Here is a 12853-nt window from a genome sequence, read left to right on the forward strand (position 1 = left end):
TTTCTGCCATTGGCAGGGAAAAATGTTCCTCGACTGGCCCATATGGGGATCGAACCCACGACATCCGCGTTATTAGCACGGCGCTCTAACCAACTGAGCTAACAGGCCTCAATAACGTTGGCAGATCATGAATTCAAAATCAGCAATACTTATTGAATTCAACTAAATAAACTTTACGAATCTATATTAATTTTAGTTTTTATAGTTTTCCATAAAGTTTTTTTGTAGATTAAGATTTTTTGTGAATAGTACTATTTTACTTATAGGCTATATTTGATAATATGCTTTATCGATCTTATTAGTTAATTTATCATTGTGCCTTTCATTTATGTTCACAAGTGATAGTGAGAGGTTGCACATTCAACATAGCAGAAGAAAGCTCAAGTGTTATTGAAAACGAACAAATTCAGTATCAGTAATAGGATTTCCATATGTAATGTTGTTATTCCAGATGATAAAATTGCAGTTTTAGAGAAGAGAGACAGTGAGAGCGAGAGCACCATTGGTAGGAAAAGTGATCTTCCTCTGGCCCGTATGGGGATCGAACCCACGACATCCGCGTTATTAGCACGGCGCTCTAACCAACTGAGCTAACAGGCCTCAATAACGTCGGCTGATTATGAATTCAAAATCATCAATATTTCTTGAATTTATCTAATCAAAGCTTATGAACTTCTAGTAATTTTAGTTTGTATATTTTTACATGATAATACTTTTTTTTTGTATATTTTAGAATTTTTTAATAGCATTGTCTTGCATGTGTAATTTGATAAGTTTCATCAGTCTTATTGGTCAAATCATCATTGTGCTTAGCCTACATATCTTGTTTAGAGACTACATATCTTGTTTAGAGAGAGGTTAAGCTTTTCAACAACAATGAGGAAACCTTAAGTGTCATTGAAAACTATCCAGTTCATTATCGGTGAAGTTTAATCACATACAGTTTTGTCTGTTGACGTTATTTATTAAATAACTTGATTTTCATTTTATTTAATTTTCCATTATATATTGCTTCAAGATCAGATTTTGAGATGCTGTACAGTCTGCAATCTCAGTAAGTGCTAAAACGTCTCAACATTCCTGAGGAGAGAGAGAGAGAGAGAGAGAGAGAGAGAGAGAGAGAGAGAGAGAGAGGAACCAGTTTTGTTGTGCATTATTAATAAAAAGTTGTACTTCATAATTTCTGCCATTGGCATGGAAAAATATTCTTCCACTGGCCCGTATGGGGATCGAACCCACGACATCCGCGTTATTAGCACGGCGCTCTAACCAACTGAGCTAACAGGCCTTAATAACGTCTGTAGTGACTGAATTCAAAATCCCAGATATATATTAAATTCATCTTACAAAATTTTAAAAATATAAGTTTATGTTTCTTGTATATTTTCTTAAGAAAAATATTGATGTTGGTCATATAAGTTTATGTTTCTTGTATATTTTCTTAAGAAAAATATTGATGTTGGTCATACATTTTCAGAAGAACAATATTTATATTGGTTGTATATTTTCACAAGAAAGTAAATATTTTTTTGTAGATACTAATATCGTTTTGCCTATGTCAAATTTTGTAATAAGGTTTAGCTTTATGGTGCATATCTAAATATATTATAAGTTTTAACCATCTTCCTAGTTCATTTATCATTGACACCATGCATTTCATTCAAGTTCATAAGATGTAGGTAGATTCCCGTGGAGAGGTAGTGCATGCGGTGCACTGTAGGCATTATTGAGGTACTTTGCAGCGTCCCTTCGGCCTCACAAGAAAAGTAATTAGCCACTGGCCCGTATGGGGATCGAACCCACGACATCCGCGTTATTAGCACGGCGCTCTAACCAACTGAGCTAACAGGCCTCAATAATGCTGGCAGTTCATGAATTCAAAATCACCGGTATTTATTGAAATCAGCTAAATAAACTTTACAAATCTACATTAATTTTGGTTTTTATAACTTTCCATAAAAAAAGTTTTTTTTTTTTTGTAGATTAAGATTTTTTTGAATAGCATTATCCTGCATATATAATTTGATCATATGCTTTATCAATCTTATTAGGTAATTTATCATTGTGCCTTTCATTTACGTTCACAAGTGATAGTGAGAGATTGCATATTCAACATAGCATAAGAAAGCTCAAGTGTTACTGAAAATTAACAAAGCATAAGAAAGCTCAAGTGTTACTGAAAACTAACAAATTTGGTATCAGTAATAGGGTTTCCCTGTGAAATGTTAATCCAGATTGAAAAATTGTAGTTTTGGAGGGAGAGATAGAGAGAGAGCGAGAGCGAGCCAGCCAGCCAGCCATTCATTGATAGGAAAAATGACTCTCCACTGGCCCGTATGGGGATGGAACCCACGACATCCGCGTTATTAGCACGGCGCTCTAACCAACTGAGCTAACAGGCCTCAATAATGTTGGCAGTCGATAAATTCAGAATCAGCAATATTTCGTGAGTTCATCTAATCAAACCTTATTAATCTATATTAATTTTAGTTTGTATATTTATACATGAAAATACTTTTTTTATATATTAGATTTTTGTTAATAGTATTATTTTGCATGTATAATTTGATAAGTTATATCAGTCTTACTGGTCAAATCATCTTTGTGCATAGCCTGTATATCTTGTACACAGAGGCTAAGCTTTTCAGCAACAATGAGGAAAGCTTAAGTGTCATTGGAAACTATCCAATTCAGTATCGGTGAAGTTTAATCACATACTGTTTTGTCTCCTGACGTTATTTATAAAATAACGTAATTTTCTTTTTGTTTAATTTCCCATTATACATCACCTCAAGCTCAGATTTTGAGATGCTGAATAGTCTGCAAGTTCAGGAACTGCAAAGTTACCATCTCATTTTCGTGGGAGAGAGAGGACGGCTCCAGTTATGTTATGCATTATTAATAAAAAGTTATACTTCATAATTTCTGCCATTGGCATGGAAAAATATTCTTCGACTGGCCCGTATGGGGATCGAACCCACGACATCCGCGTTATTAGCACGGCGCTCTAACCAACTGAGCTAACAGGCCTTAATAATGGCAACAATTATTAAATTCAAAATCAGCGATACCCATTGAATTACTCTGATTAAACTTTACTAGTATGTTTATTTTGTAAAGTGTTCTGTGAAAGTATAGGCATTTCAGAGGGAATATGACCTAACCAGACGTACCTTAACATAACCTAACCTCGGACTCTGTGTCTTAACCTGGGTGGTGCCTTAACCCCCCTGGACCCCCCAAATGATTTGTGACCCCTCACTGCATGCTACCCGTTTTAAGATTTTTTGTGGACATTGTTATATGTATGGAAGTAATATTTAATTATTTCTGGCAATTCATAGGAAAAAGTGATCTTCCACTGGCCCGTATGGGGATCGAACCCACGACATCCGCGTTATTAGCACGGCGCTCTAACCAACTGAGCTAACAGGCCTCAATAATGATGGCAATTAATAAATTCAAAATCAGTGGTAATTATTGAATTCATCTTATGAGACTTGACCAGTCTTTTATTAATTTTGTATAGTTTTCCATGAAAATATAGGCATTATAGGGAATGTGACCTGACCTAACCAGACTTATCTTAAACTAACCTAACCTCTGATGCCTTACTGCACCCTGGGCGGGGTCCCCCCCCCCAATAATTCATGACCCCTCACTGCATTGTACCCGTTTTAAGATTTTTTATGGATAGTATTATATGTATAATTTGATGATACGTTTTATTACTCTTATCGGGTAATTTACCATTGTGCAGTTCATGTACATTCCAAGTGGCAAAAGATTTGGTATTTCAGCAGTGAAGAGGAAAGCTCAGATGTCATTGAAAACTGGCAAATTGAGTGTCAGTAATAGGATTTCCCCATGTAATGTTTAATCACAGATGATAAAATTTTCTCTTGACATTATTTTTAGAATATGGGCACGCCATCAGTTTTGTCTTGCATCCTTAATAAAAGGTAATGTTTCATTATTTCTGCCAGTGGTAGGAAAATTGAAATTCCTCTGGCCCGTATGGGGATCGACATCCGCATCATTAGTACGGCGCTCTAACCAATTGAGCTAACTGGCCTCAATAATGTTTGCCTTTAATGTATTCAAAATCAGTGGTATTCATTGAATTTATTCGATCAAATTTTACGAATGTTTATTTGCAAATGCAGAGTTAAGGCTCAGGGCTACTGTAGACTTGACAGACGTTTTTGTAATAGGCATCGCAGAGGGAATATAACCTGACCAGACTTGGCTTTACCTAACCTAACCATGGGCGCTGTGTCCTAACCGTGTGGGGGCCGGGGGGGAGGCTGTCTGCCCTGGAACCCCCAAGAAATTGGTGACCCCGTACTGTGCTTACTACTCTTGTATAGTTTTCCATGAAAATAGTTTTTGTGTAGATTTAAAATTTTTCTTGAATAGTATGATCTGGCAGTCTTCAAGGTCAAATTATCATTGTGCATATTGTTAGGCTTTTCAGCAATGATAAGGAAAGCTCAAGTGTCACTGATAACTGTCCAATTCAGCACCGGTAATGGGATTTTCCTGTGTAGCGTTTAATCACATACAATAAAATATAAGGTTTGCAGAGAGAGAGTCCTGTTGACATTTGTTGACCACGCACTATTGATAGAAAGTAATATTTAATTAGTTCTGCAATTCGTAGGGAAAAGTGATCGTCCACTGGCCCGTATGGGGATCGAACCCACGACATCCGCGTTATTAGCACGGCGCTCTAACCAACTGAGCTAACAGGCCTTAATAATGATGGCAGTTAATAAATTCAAAATCAGTGGTATTTATTGAATTCACGTTATGAGACTTGACGAATCTATTTATTTTGTATAGTTTTCCATGAAAATATAGGCATTTCATAGGGAATACGACCGAACCAGACTTGATCTTAAATTAACCTAATCTCTGATGCTGTGCTGTACCCTGATCGGGCTTCTCCCCCCCCCCCCAGTTATTTGTGACTTCTCACTGCATTCTACCCGTTTTAAGATTTTTTATGGATATATTATATGTATAATTTGATGATACGATTTATCACTCTTATTGGGTAATTTACCAATGTGCAATTCATTTACATTCCAAGTGACAAAGAGACTGGGCAATTCAGCAGTGAAGAGGAAAGCTCAGTTGTCATTGAAAACTAGCAAACTCAGTATCAGTAAAAGGATTTCCCCATATAATGTTTAATCACAGATGATGAAATTCTCTCCTGACATTATTTTTAGAATATGGGCACACCGCCAGTGTTGTCTTGCATTATTAATAGAAGGTAATATTTCATTATTTCTGCATGTGGTAGAAAAAAGTGAACTCCCACTGGCCCGTATGGGGATCGAACCCACGACATCCGCGTTATTAGCACGGCGCTCTAACCAACTGAGCTAACAGGCCTTAATAGCAATGGCAGTTGATGAATTAAAAATGGGCGTATATATTGAATTCACCTTATCAAACTTTAAGAATCTGTATTTGTTTAGTTGATATAGTTTTCCTTGAAAATAGTTTTTTTTTAGATTAAGTTTTTTGTGAATAGTATTATGGTATAGGCTATGTGTAATTTGATGAAGTTTTATCAGTCTCATTGGTTATTTATCATTGTGCATTTCTTTTATGTTCTTAAGTGACAGCAACATAGAGGAAAGCTCAGGTGTCATTGAAAACTAGCTAATTCGGTATCATTAATATGATTTCCCTATGTAACGTTTAATCACAGATGATCAAATTACAGTTCAAGGTTAGATCTTATTGTAGTTTTCTCTCCTGATGTCATTAGAAACTAATCGCTCATTATTTCTGCCATTTGTAGGAAAAAATTAACTTCCTCTGGCCTGTATGGGGATCGAACCCACGACATCCGCGTTATTAGCACGGCGCTCTAACCAACTGAGCTAACAGGCCTCAATAATGCCTATAATGACTAAATTGAAAATCACCGATATTTATTAAATTCATATTATTAAGTTTTAAGAATTTATTTTGGACTGGAGATATATTTTTACAAGAAAATATATTTTTTGTGGAATCTGCGTTATTAGCAAGGCGCTCTAACCAACTGAGCTAAATGAATTAAAAATCAGTGAAGTTTCTTGAATTCATTTGAACAAATTTTAAGTAGTGATATTAGTTTTATTTTTTAACCTGAAAATAGATTCCCCTTGTAGGTGAAAGTATTATCATTAATACCCATTGTCTACCGTATCCTTTAATTAATTATATACTGCATTTCATTGACGTTTTTAAGAGATAGAGAGTGAGTATTTCAAAAACAAATAAGAAAGCTTAAGAGTCACTGACAACTAGCCATTTCAATATTGGTAACAGGATTTCCTTATGTAATGTTTAATCTTGTGATAAAATTTTAGTTTTCTCTCCAAAGATAAAATGTAACAAGAGCAAGTTCATTCGTGAAGTGGTATCTGCTTATATTTAGATGATAAAAACTGCTTATATGTAAATGTTTAAAATTATATTTTTGTCATCAGTCAGTGTGTTATTTTCATTGCTGAGTTCACATTGGTGTTATTTACACAGTAGTTTACTACGGTATTAGTTTTCTCTCGCGTTATTACAAGTGTGTAATAGCTAATTCTTTGTGCCTGGTAAAGAAAAGCAATGCACCTCTGGCCCGTATGGGGATCGAACCCACGACATCCGCGTTATTAGCACGGCGCTCTAACCAACTGAGCTAACAGGCCGCAATATTGCTGGCAATAACGGAATGTAAACTCAGCAATAGTTATTGAATTCATGTATAGATCTTTTGTTGTAGAAGTTTGTATTGCCTGCAAGTATAATTCTGTAATAGTTTTTGTTGGCTAAGGCTAGCAGGCCTTAATTGTACTAGTAATGACTGAGTTTGAAATCAGTGATATTTATTGAACTCACTGTACCAAATTTTAAGAGCAAGTTGGCCATTTCAAGAAAGATGTGAAGAACTCTAGTGTCTATGAAAACTAGCCATTTCAGTAGCAGTCAATAAAATTTCCACGATAATTATTAATCACAGAGGATATCAGGTTATTTTTCTTTCCAGAAATTAAAATGAATGAGAACAAGTTCTTTCTTAGCCTGTAGTTGTCTGCTTATAATATTTTGTCTTGCATTCAAATAGAAAGTAATAGTTCATTATCTCTGCACGTGGTAGGAAAAATGAACTTTCACTGGCCCGTATGGGGATCGAACCCACGACATCCGCGTTATTAGCACGGCGCTCTAACCAACTGAGCTAACAGGCCTGAATTATGTCTGTAGTGGCTGAATTCAAAGTCCTAATTATTTATTGAATTCATCTAATTAAATTTTAAGGAAATATGTTTATTTTGGTAGTATATTTTAACAAGCAGGTAGATTGTGGGTAGTATGCAGAGAAGGGAGACAGGGGTATTCAGTGTACCTTGGGTGGGTGCAAAGCCCCCCCGGCCAGGTCAGGGCACGGCGCCCTTAAGTTTAGCCAGGATGGCAAGGGTTAGGTCAGTACACGGTATTCTAAGAGAATCATGAAAAGAGAGTAACAGTTCATGTAAGAAAAGTAATCACCCTCTGGCCCGTATGGGGATCGAACCCACGACATCCGCGTTATTAGCACGGCGCTCTAACCAACTGAGCTAACAGGCCATACTAATGCTGAGAATGACAATTAAAAATTACAAATATTTACTGAATTCATTCCATTAAAATTTGAGAATGTTTGTGTAATTTGACGTATAAGTATATATGTACTAATATATATATATATATATATATATATATATATATATATATATATATATATATATATATATATATATATATATATATATATATATATATATATATATATATATATTTTTATATATTTAGACAAAAAATTTATTTTCTAGATATTAGTATTAACTTGTATGTACACGTTTAGGACAGAATGCTCACGAATTACTTTGGGAGGGTCGGGGGAGGGCACCCCCCCTCCCCTCCCCTCAGGCCAAGGTAGGACATGGCATCCAAGGTTAGATTAGGTAAAGTTGAGAGTTAAGTCTGGTTAGGTCATATTCCCTCTGAAATTCCCACTAGACCTACAGGAGCACTGACTCTGTCCTTTGCATTCACTCCTAGTTTTATGAAGTGTTTCGCCAACATTATTGTTTGACTATGATTGACATGAGAAGAGATAGAGAGAGCAATTTAGGTGTAAGTGTTCAGTGAAAGCATTCTTCTGCAATTTTCAAGCAATATTAGCTTCCGGCTCGCATGGAGATGCAACCCGTGAAACGGCGCTATTGCTTTCCTCTTGCTTTATAGTTTCACATTTGGCATTATTACTTTCTCTTGCTTTATTAGGAATTTCATAGTGTATCATATCTGCCTTTGTTAAGAAAAGCTGTCTCTCCCTGGCCCGTATGGGGATCGAACCCACGACATCCGCGTTATTAGCACGGCGCTCTAACCAACTGAGCTAACAGGCCTCAGTAACGTTGGGAAGGTATTAAATCAATAATATTGATTGAAGTCGTCTTATTAAATTTTGAGAATTTATATTTATGGTCTTAAGAGATACTGATAGGTTTGTCATGTCAGGAAGTGGAGAACTGTAGTTTCATTTAAAACTGGCCATTTTAGTATCGGTAACAGGATTACTCTGATGTTTAATCAAATATGGTAGAGTAGTAGTTTTTTCTTCAGAAAAAAACTATGCTTGAGAGAGAGAGAGAGAGAGAGAGAGAGAGTTTGGCATCTATGCCTTGCCTTGATTTAATTATGCAACAAGGGTGAAGACAACGCATAGTTGCCGTTGCTTTAAGCTCAAATACCAGCGTGGAGAAAGTAGGTTATAGTTAGCTAACTGGTATTGTCTGCTCGATTAACATTCACTGGCTGTTCTCTTTTTTTTCATAGGTCGAATGGGTTAGAGAGTGGTCTTCTCAGTGAACCTTGAGTATTTAATAGATCTCAAAACATAAAGAAAATATAATTTATTTTTGCTGTGTAATGTACACCCTTTTCTTTCAAAGCTGACGTGACACGTTCATTCGTCTTTAAGCTACCAAAATTCTCAGATTATTATTTTGTGGTAACAACAACGGCCTGTTAGCTCAGTTGGTTAGAGCGCCGTGCTAATAACGCGGATGTCGTGGGTTCGATCCCCATACGGGCCAGAGGTGAACTTTTTATTTTGTTTTTGTGTTCTTCCAGCTCTTGATAGTGATTTCTTCATTCTCTGATAGAAGCAAGTTATTACGGAGACATTAATCTGTTTTCTAAAAGTCTTATAATTCTAGTTCTGGTTCTTATACGAGATAGGTAACAGCGTCAAGATAAATGTGCTAGTAGACTAGTTAATGAAGGATTTACGCGTGTAGCAACCCTATTTTAAGCTTAAAGAAATACATTAACTGATTTTTTAAAATTAAATTTTTATTGTTACCTCCGCTGGTGTTGGTTTTATTCATTTGAAGTTTAAGAATGTGAACTTAGTACATGGTTGATTTCATTTGAATTAAAGAATGTGAACATGGTACGATTACATGGTTGATTTCATTTGAAGTTAAAGAATGTGAACTTGGTACATGTTTTATTTCATTTGAAGTTAAAGAATGTGAACTTGGTTCATGGATAGTGGAAGCCTGGTTAGGTAGATAAGGACTTAGTAAGAACTGTTGAAATTTCGCGATGTATTTTCTATCCTTGTTGCGCTTCAAAGTTTACAGCTATTTGTGCTTCGTATGTATATAATATATATATATATATATATATATATATATATATATATATATATATATATATATATATATATATATATATATATATATATACCCATTCTTTCATTCATCCATTCATTCTTGCATTTGCATAAATCCATTATCCTTTTCATGTAGCACACATAATCACAAAGGAAGCTCAAATTAAGCACCTGAACTTACCTGCCTCTACACCTGTTCAGACACTGCGACAAAACCTATCATTAATCAAAGGATAGCTGACTTACCCATCGTGGTATTTATCGGTGTCAATAACAGCCTCGGCAGACAGCTCCGCCACGTTGCACTCTGACATGTTGAAAGTCTTCACTCCATGGAGGTTGAAGGAGTCCACGAGGATCCTGCCGAACTTCACTCCGCTGAGCGTGACCTCGGAGCCTCCCTTGAAGCCCAACTTGCTCCATGTGGTCACACGGCTGTCTTTGATGGCCAGGCGTCCAGAGGGTGGGAGTTCGAATGCCAGCTGGGACAGAAGTGGGAAAGAACAGTGAATCAGAGGGTGCTGACAAGGGAGTCACTCCAAGCTCAATCGTTATCGGAAGTAATGTATTAAATGGTGCAGTTCGTAGTGCAAGTTTGATTCCCTTTATAAAATGGATATTATTTGTATATTTTTTGTAATTTCTAAAGTGTGACAGTGGGATTTATTAACTATGTTTACCAGTTTTCATTGGCCACTGTTTTGCATATTGATTAAATGGTCGTTCTTTCATCTTTTCCATCTTAATGTTAGACTTTCTTGCAAATTTTTCTTATGTAAGTCATACTACAGCATATTCAGCCAAAAAAGCATACAGTATGTATATATATATATTATATATATATATATAAATGTTACTCTTGTCCAAAAGCTTTCTACCAACTGTCTATATCATTTTTTTTTGTAGTTTAATATTACCATCTCCATTAGTGTACTTATTAACGTCAGAAAATTTTGTCCACTGGATGTATAGGCTGCCTACATCTCCCTCTCATTTAGCAGAAATGTTTTCTATCATTGTGAAAGCAGTTCCTTGTAAATCATTTGTTGGCTGCAGGAATTAACCTTCACAAAAAGTGACTGTAGTGTAACTTGAAGTTGAATCTCTCTGAAATCAAGCAGCATCTGTATGCTCACATTTTGATATAAAAAGTAAGAAAATGTGTACAGTAACGCCTCCGTTTGATTGTAGACAGGCTAAGAATCTGTCATACACTAAATAACAGCATTTGAATACCACACGTACCATCTTGACAGTGGAGATGTTAGAGTTCAGGATATCAATGCTGACGTCATCGTTTTCGGTAAATCCAAACACCGCCTTCGATTCCACTACCGGTATATCGCATCTTTCTATCTTAACGTTCATCCTGTCAGCCTCCAAAAGCCAGCCTCGAGGTAATCCGCTTAGCTTGCTGCGGATTAAAGAAAGAAAGTTATGCCCTATACTTTACAGTCACGATATGCTAGGAAACAGGGAGTTTAGACACCTGGAGGAGCTTCCCAGATAGCCTATGTACGCATGTGTTTTCGTATGCGCGAGAATGAGAGAGAATGATTATTGTTTTATTAGAGAGAGAGAGAGCGAGAGGAGCAGTGTATGTATAGGCCTACCTGTAATGCAATATTTTCACTGTTCATGTGCATACATATATTTATTTATGATATATATATATATATATATATATATATATATATATATATATATATATATATATATATATATATATATATATATATATATATATATATATATAGAGAGAGAGAGAGAGAGAGAGAGAGAGAGAGAGAGAGAGAGAGAGAGAGAGAGAGAGAGAGAGAGAGAGGCAGTGTATATTTACCTATAAAATATAATATTTTTACTGTACTGGAATAGGCTTATATATTTGCTTTTGAGAGAGAGAGAGAGAGAGAGAGAGAGAGAGAGAGAGAGAGAGAGAGAGAGAGAGAGAGAGAGAGAGAGAACTCACCTGTCTTTGAAACTGACGGAATATTGTGGCACTCTTCCTTGCTCCTTGGTAAGGTGTCCAAAGCGGACATACGGACACTGGTTAAGGACAAAGTCCAGGTGGTCGGTCCGACGGGCCAGGTCCATAACGGAAGCAGGAAAAACCTTTGGAAAGAAATTGGGATTATTTGTCTTTCTGGAGGTTTATTCTTTTTAACTAGTGAGAAAAAAAACATGATGGAGAAGAGCCTCCTTAGATTATGGGTAAACGTGGAAGGCTTATTCAAAAAGATATGAGACTGGTGTTTTTAGATTTCTCTTCCTGTGAAGTCTAGAACGCTGTGGTTGAAAATTTGTGGAAAGTTTGTAGGTTGTCAAAATTTGTTAATTTTAAGACTACAGTAGAATAACCCTGAATTTCATGAGAAATTCTATTACAGAAAGATGATGTTGGAAAATAATCGTTAACCAAACATAGAATACGAAAAAATTTTCCTTTAATCGTTTTAAATTTTAGATAATGTTATTCGAATTTTATGGAAACGAATACTCCTTGAAAAGTTAATATAAAAAATGATGTTCGTCTTTTGTTCCTCAGAACAACAATGAACGTTACATGAATACTCCTTGAAAAGTTTATAATAAAAATTATGTTCCTCTGTTGTTCCTCAGAACAATAGTGAACATTACAGGAATACTTGAAGAGTTGGTTTATAAAAGAATGTTCCTCAGCTTTTCCTCAGAACAGCAACGAACGTTACATGAATACTCCTTGAAGAGATGACATTAAAAATGATGTTCCTTTGTTTTTCTTCAGAACAGCAACGAACATTACGGGAAGCGTCTGTGAACCAATTTACCTCTTTGTTGATGTTGCATCCGGTAATGTGAATGGAAGAATGGTTCACTTTCAGGTCGTCATTTACTGGCACGTAGGAACACTTCTGATGGCTCACTTCCTCCAGGGCCTCCCAGACGTCCTAGAGAAGTAGTAGAGTATTTTAGAGCACGCGATAAACCATCGTTTTTTATTTTTATATTATATTTTGAGAGTAAAAATGCAGCGTTAGCCTTGAGTCCTCCAGTCATAAAATACAATAAAGTGATTTTGGATTCAGTGGTCTGTGGTGTGAAAGAAGGATAAGTTTGTTCGTTGTCCTTTTAACAACAGTTCACAAGGGT

At 35.9% G+C, this 12853-nt stretch overlaps 1 protein-coding gene and 15 non-coding genes across 16 annotated transcripts in view; 1 reads left to right on the plus strand and 15 right to left on the minus strand.

Moving 5' to 3' along the window:
- LOC136848228 (uncharacterized) overlaps window positions 1-12853 on the minus strand; it is a 94314-nt gene that overhangs the window by 73601 nt on the left and 7860 nt on the right. Inside the window, exons 3-6 of the mRNA XM_067120580.1 lie at window positions 12532-12651; window positions 11694-11836; window positions 10970-11138; window positions 9971-10206 (exon numbers count right to left, since the gene is read on the minus strand). Of these exons, the coding sequence (XP_066976681.1) occupies window positions 9971-10206; window positions 10970-11138; window positions 11694-11836; window positions 12532-12651 (668 nt within the window). The remainder of the gene's footprint in view (window positions 1-9970; window positions 10207-10969; window positions 11139-11693; window positions 11837-12531; window positions 12652-12853) is intronic.
- TRNAI-AAU (transfer RNA isoleucine (anticodon AAU)) lies at window positions 35-108 on the minus strand. The gene has a single exon. It is a non-coding gene; the product is annotated as a tRNA-Ile (tRNA).
- TRNAI-AAU (transfer RNA isoleucine (anticodon AAU)) lies at window positions 527-600 on the minus strand. The gene has a single exon. It is a non-coding gene; the product is annotated as a tRNA-Ile (tRNA).
- On the minus strand, window positions 1215-1288 carry TRNAI-AAU (transfer RNA isoleucine (anticodon AAU)). The gene has a single exon. It is a non-coding gene; the product is annotated as a tRNA-Ile (tRNA).
- On the minus strand, window positions 1779-1852 carry TRNAI-AAU (transfer RNA isoleucine (anticodon AAU)). The gene has a single exon. It is a non-coding gene; the product is annotated as a tRNA-Ile (tRNA).
- TRNAI-AAU (transfer RNA isoleucine (anticodon AAU)) lies at window positions 2329-2402 on the minus strand. Its single transcript has one exon. It is a non-coding gene; the product is annotated as a tRNA-Ile (tRNA).
- On the minus strand, window positions 2957-3030 carry TRNAI-AAU (transfer RNA isoleucine (anticodon AAU)). The gene has a single exon. It is a non-coding gene; the product is annotated as a tRNA-Ile (tRNA).
- TRNAI-AAU (transfer RNA isoleucine (anticodon AAU)) lies at window positions 3363-3436 on the minus strand. Its single transcript has one exon. It is a non-coding gene; the product is annotated as a tRNA-Ile (tRNA).
- On the minus strand, window positions 4682-4755 carry TRNAI-AAU (transfer RNA isoleucine (anticodon AAU)). Its single transcript has one exon. It is a non-coding gene; the product is annotated as a tRNA-Ile (tRNA).
- TRNAI-AAU (transfer RNA isoleucine (anticodon AAU)) lies at window positions 5330-5403 on the minus strand. The gene has a single exon. It is a non-coding gene; the product is annotated as a tRNA-Ile (tRNA).
- On the minus strand, window positions 5837-5910 carry TRNAI-AAU (transfer RNA isoleucine (anticodon AAU)). The gene has a single exon. It is a non-coding gene; the product is annotated as a tRNA-Ile (tRNA).
- On the minus strand, window positions 6634-6707 carry TRNAI-AAU (transfer RNA isoleucine (anticodon AAU)). The gene has a single exon. It is a non-coding gene; the product is annotated as a tRNA-Ile (tRNA).
- On the minus strand, window positions 7174-7247 carry TRNAI-AAU (transfer RNA isoleucine (anticodon AAU)). Its single transcript has one exon. It is a non-coding gene; the product is annotated as a tRNA-Ile (tRNA).
- TRNAI-AAU (transfer RNA isoleucine (anticodon AAU)) lies at window positions 7553-7626 on the minus strand. Its single transcript has one exon. It is a non-coding gene; the product is annotated as a tRNA-Ile (tRNA).
- On the minus strand, window positions 8377-8450 carry TRNAI-AAU (transfer RNA isoleucine (anticodon AAU)). Its single transcript has one exon. It is a non-coding gene; the product is annotated as a tRNA-Ile (tRNA).
- Window positions 9067-9140, plus strand: TRNAI-AAU (transfer RNA isoleucine (anticodon AAU)). The gene has a single exon. It is a non-coding gene; the product is annotated as a tRNA-Ile (tRNA).

The sequence above is a fragment of the Macrobrachium rosenbergii genome, chromosome 18 (genome assembly GCF_040412425.1).
Source record: "Macrobrachium rosenbergii isolate ZJJX-2024 chromosome 18, ASM4041242v1, whole genome shotgun sequence".
Taxonomy (NCBI): Eukaryota; Metazoa; Arthropoda; class Malacostraca; order Decapoda; family Palaemonidae; genus Macrobrachium; species Macrobrachium rosenbergii.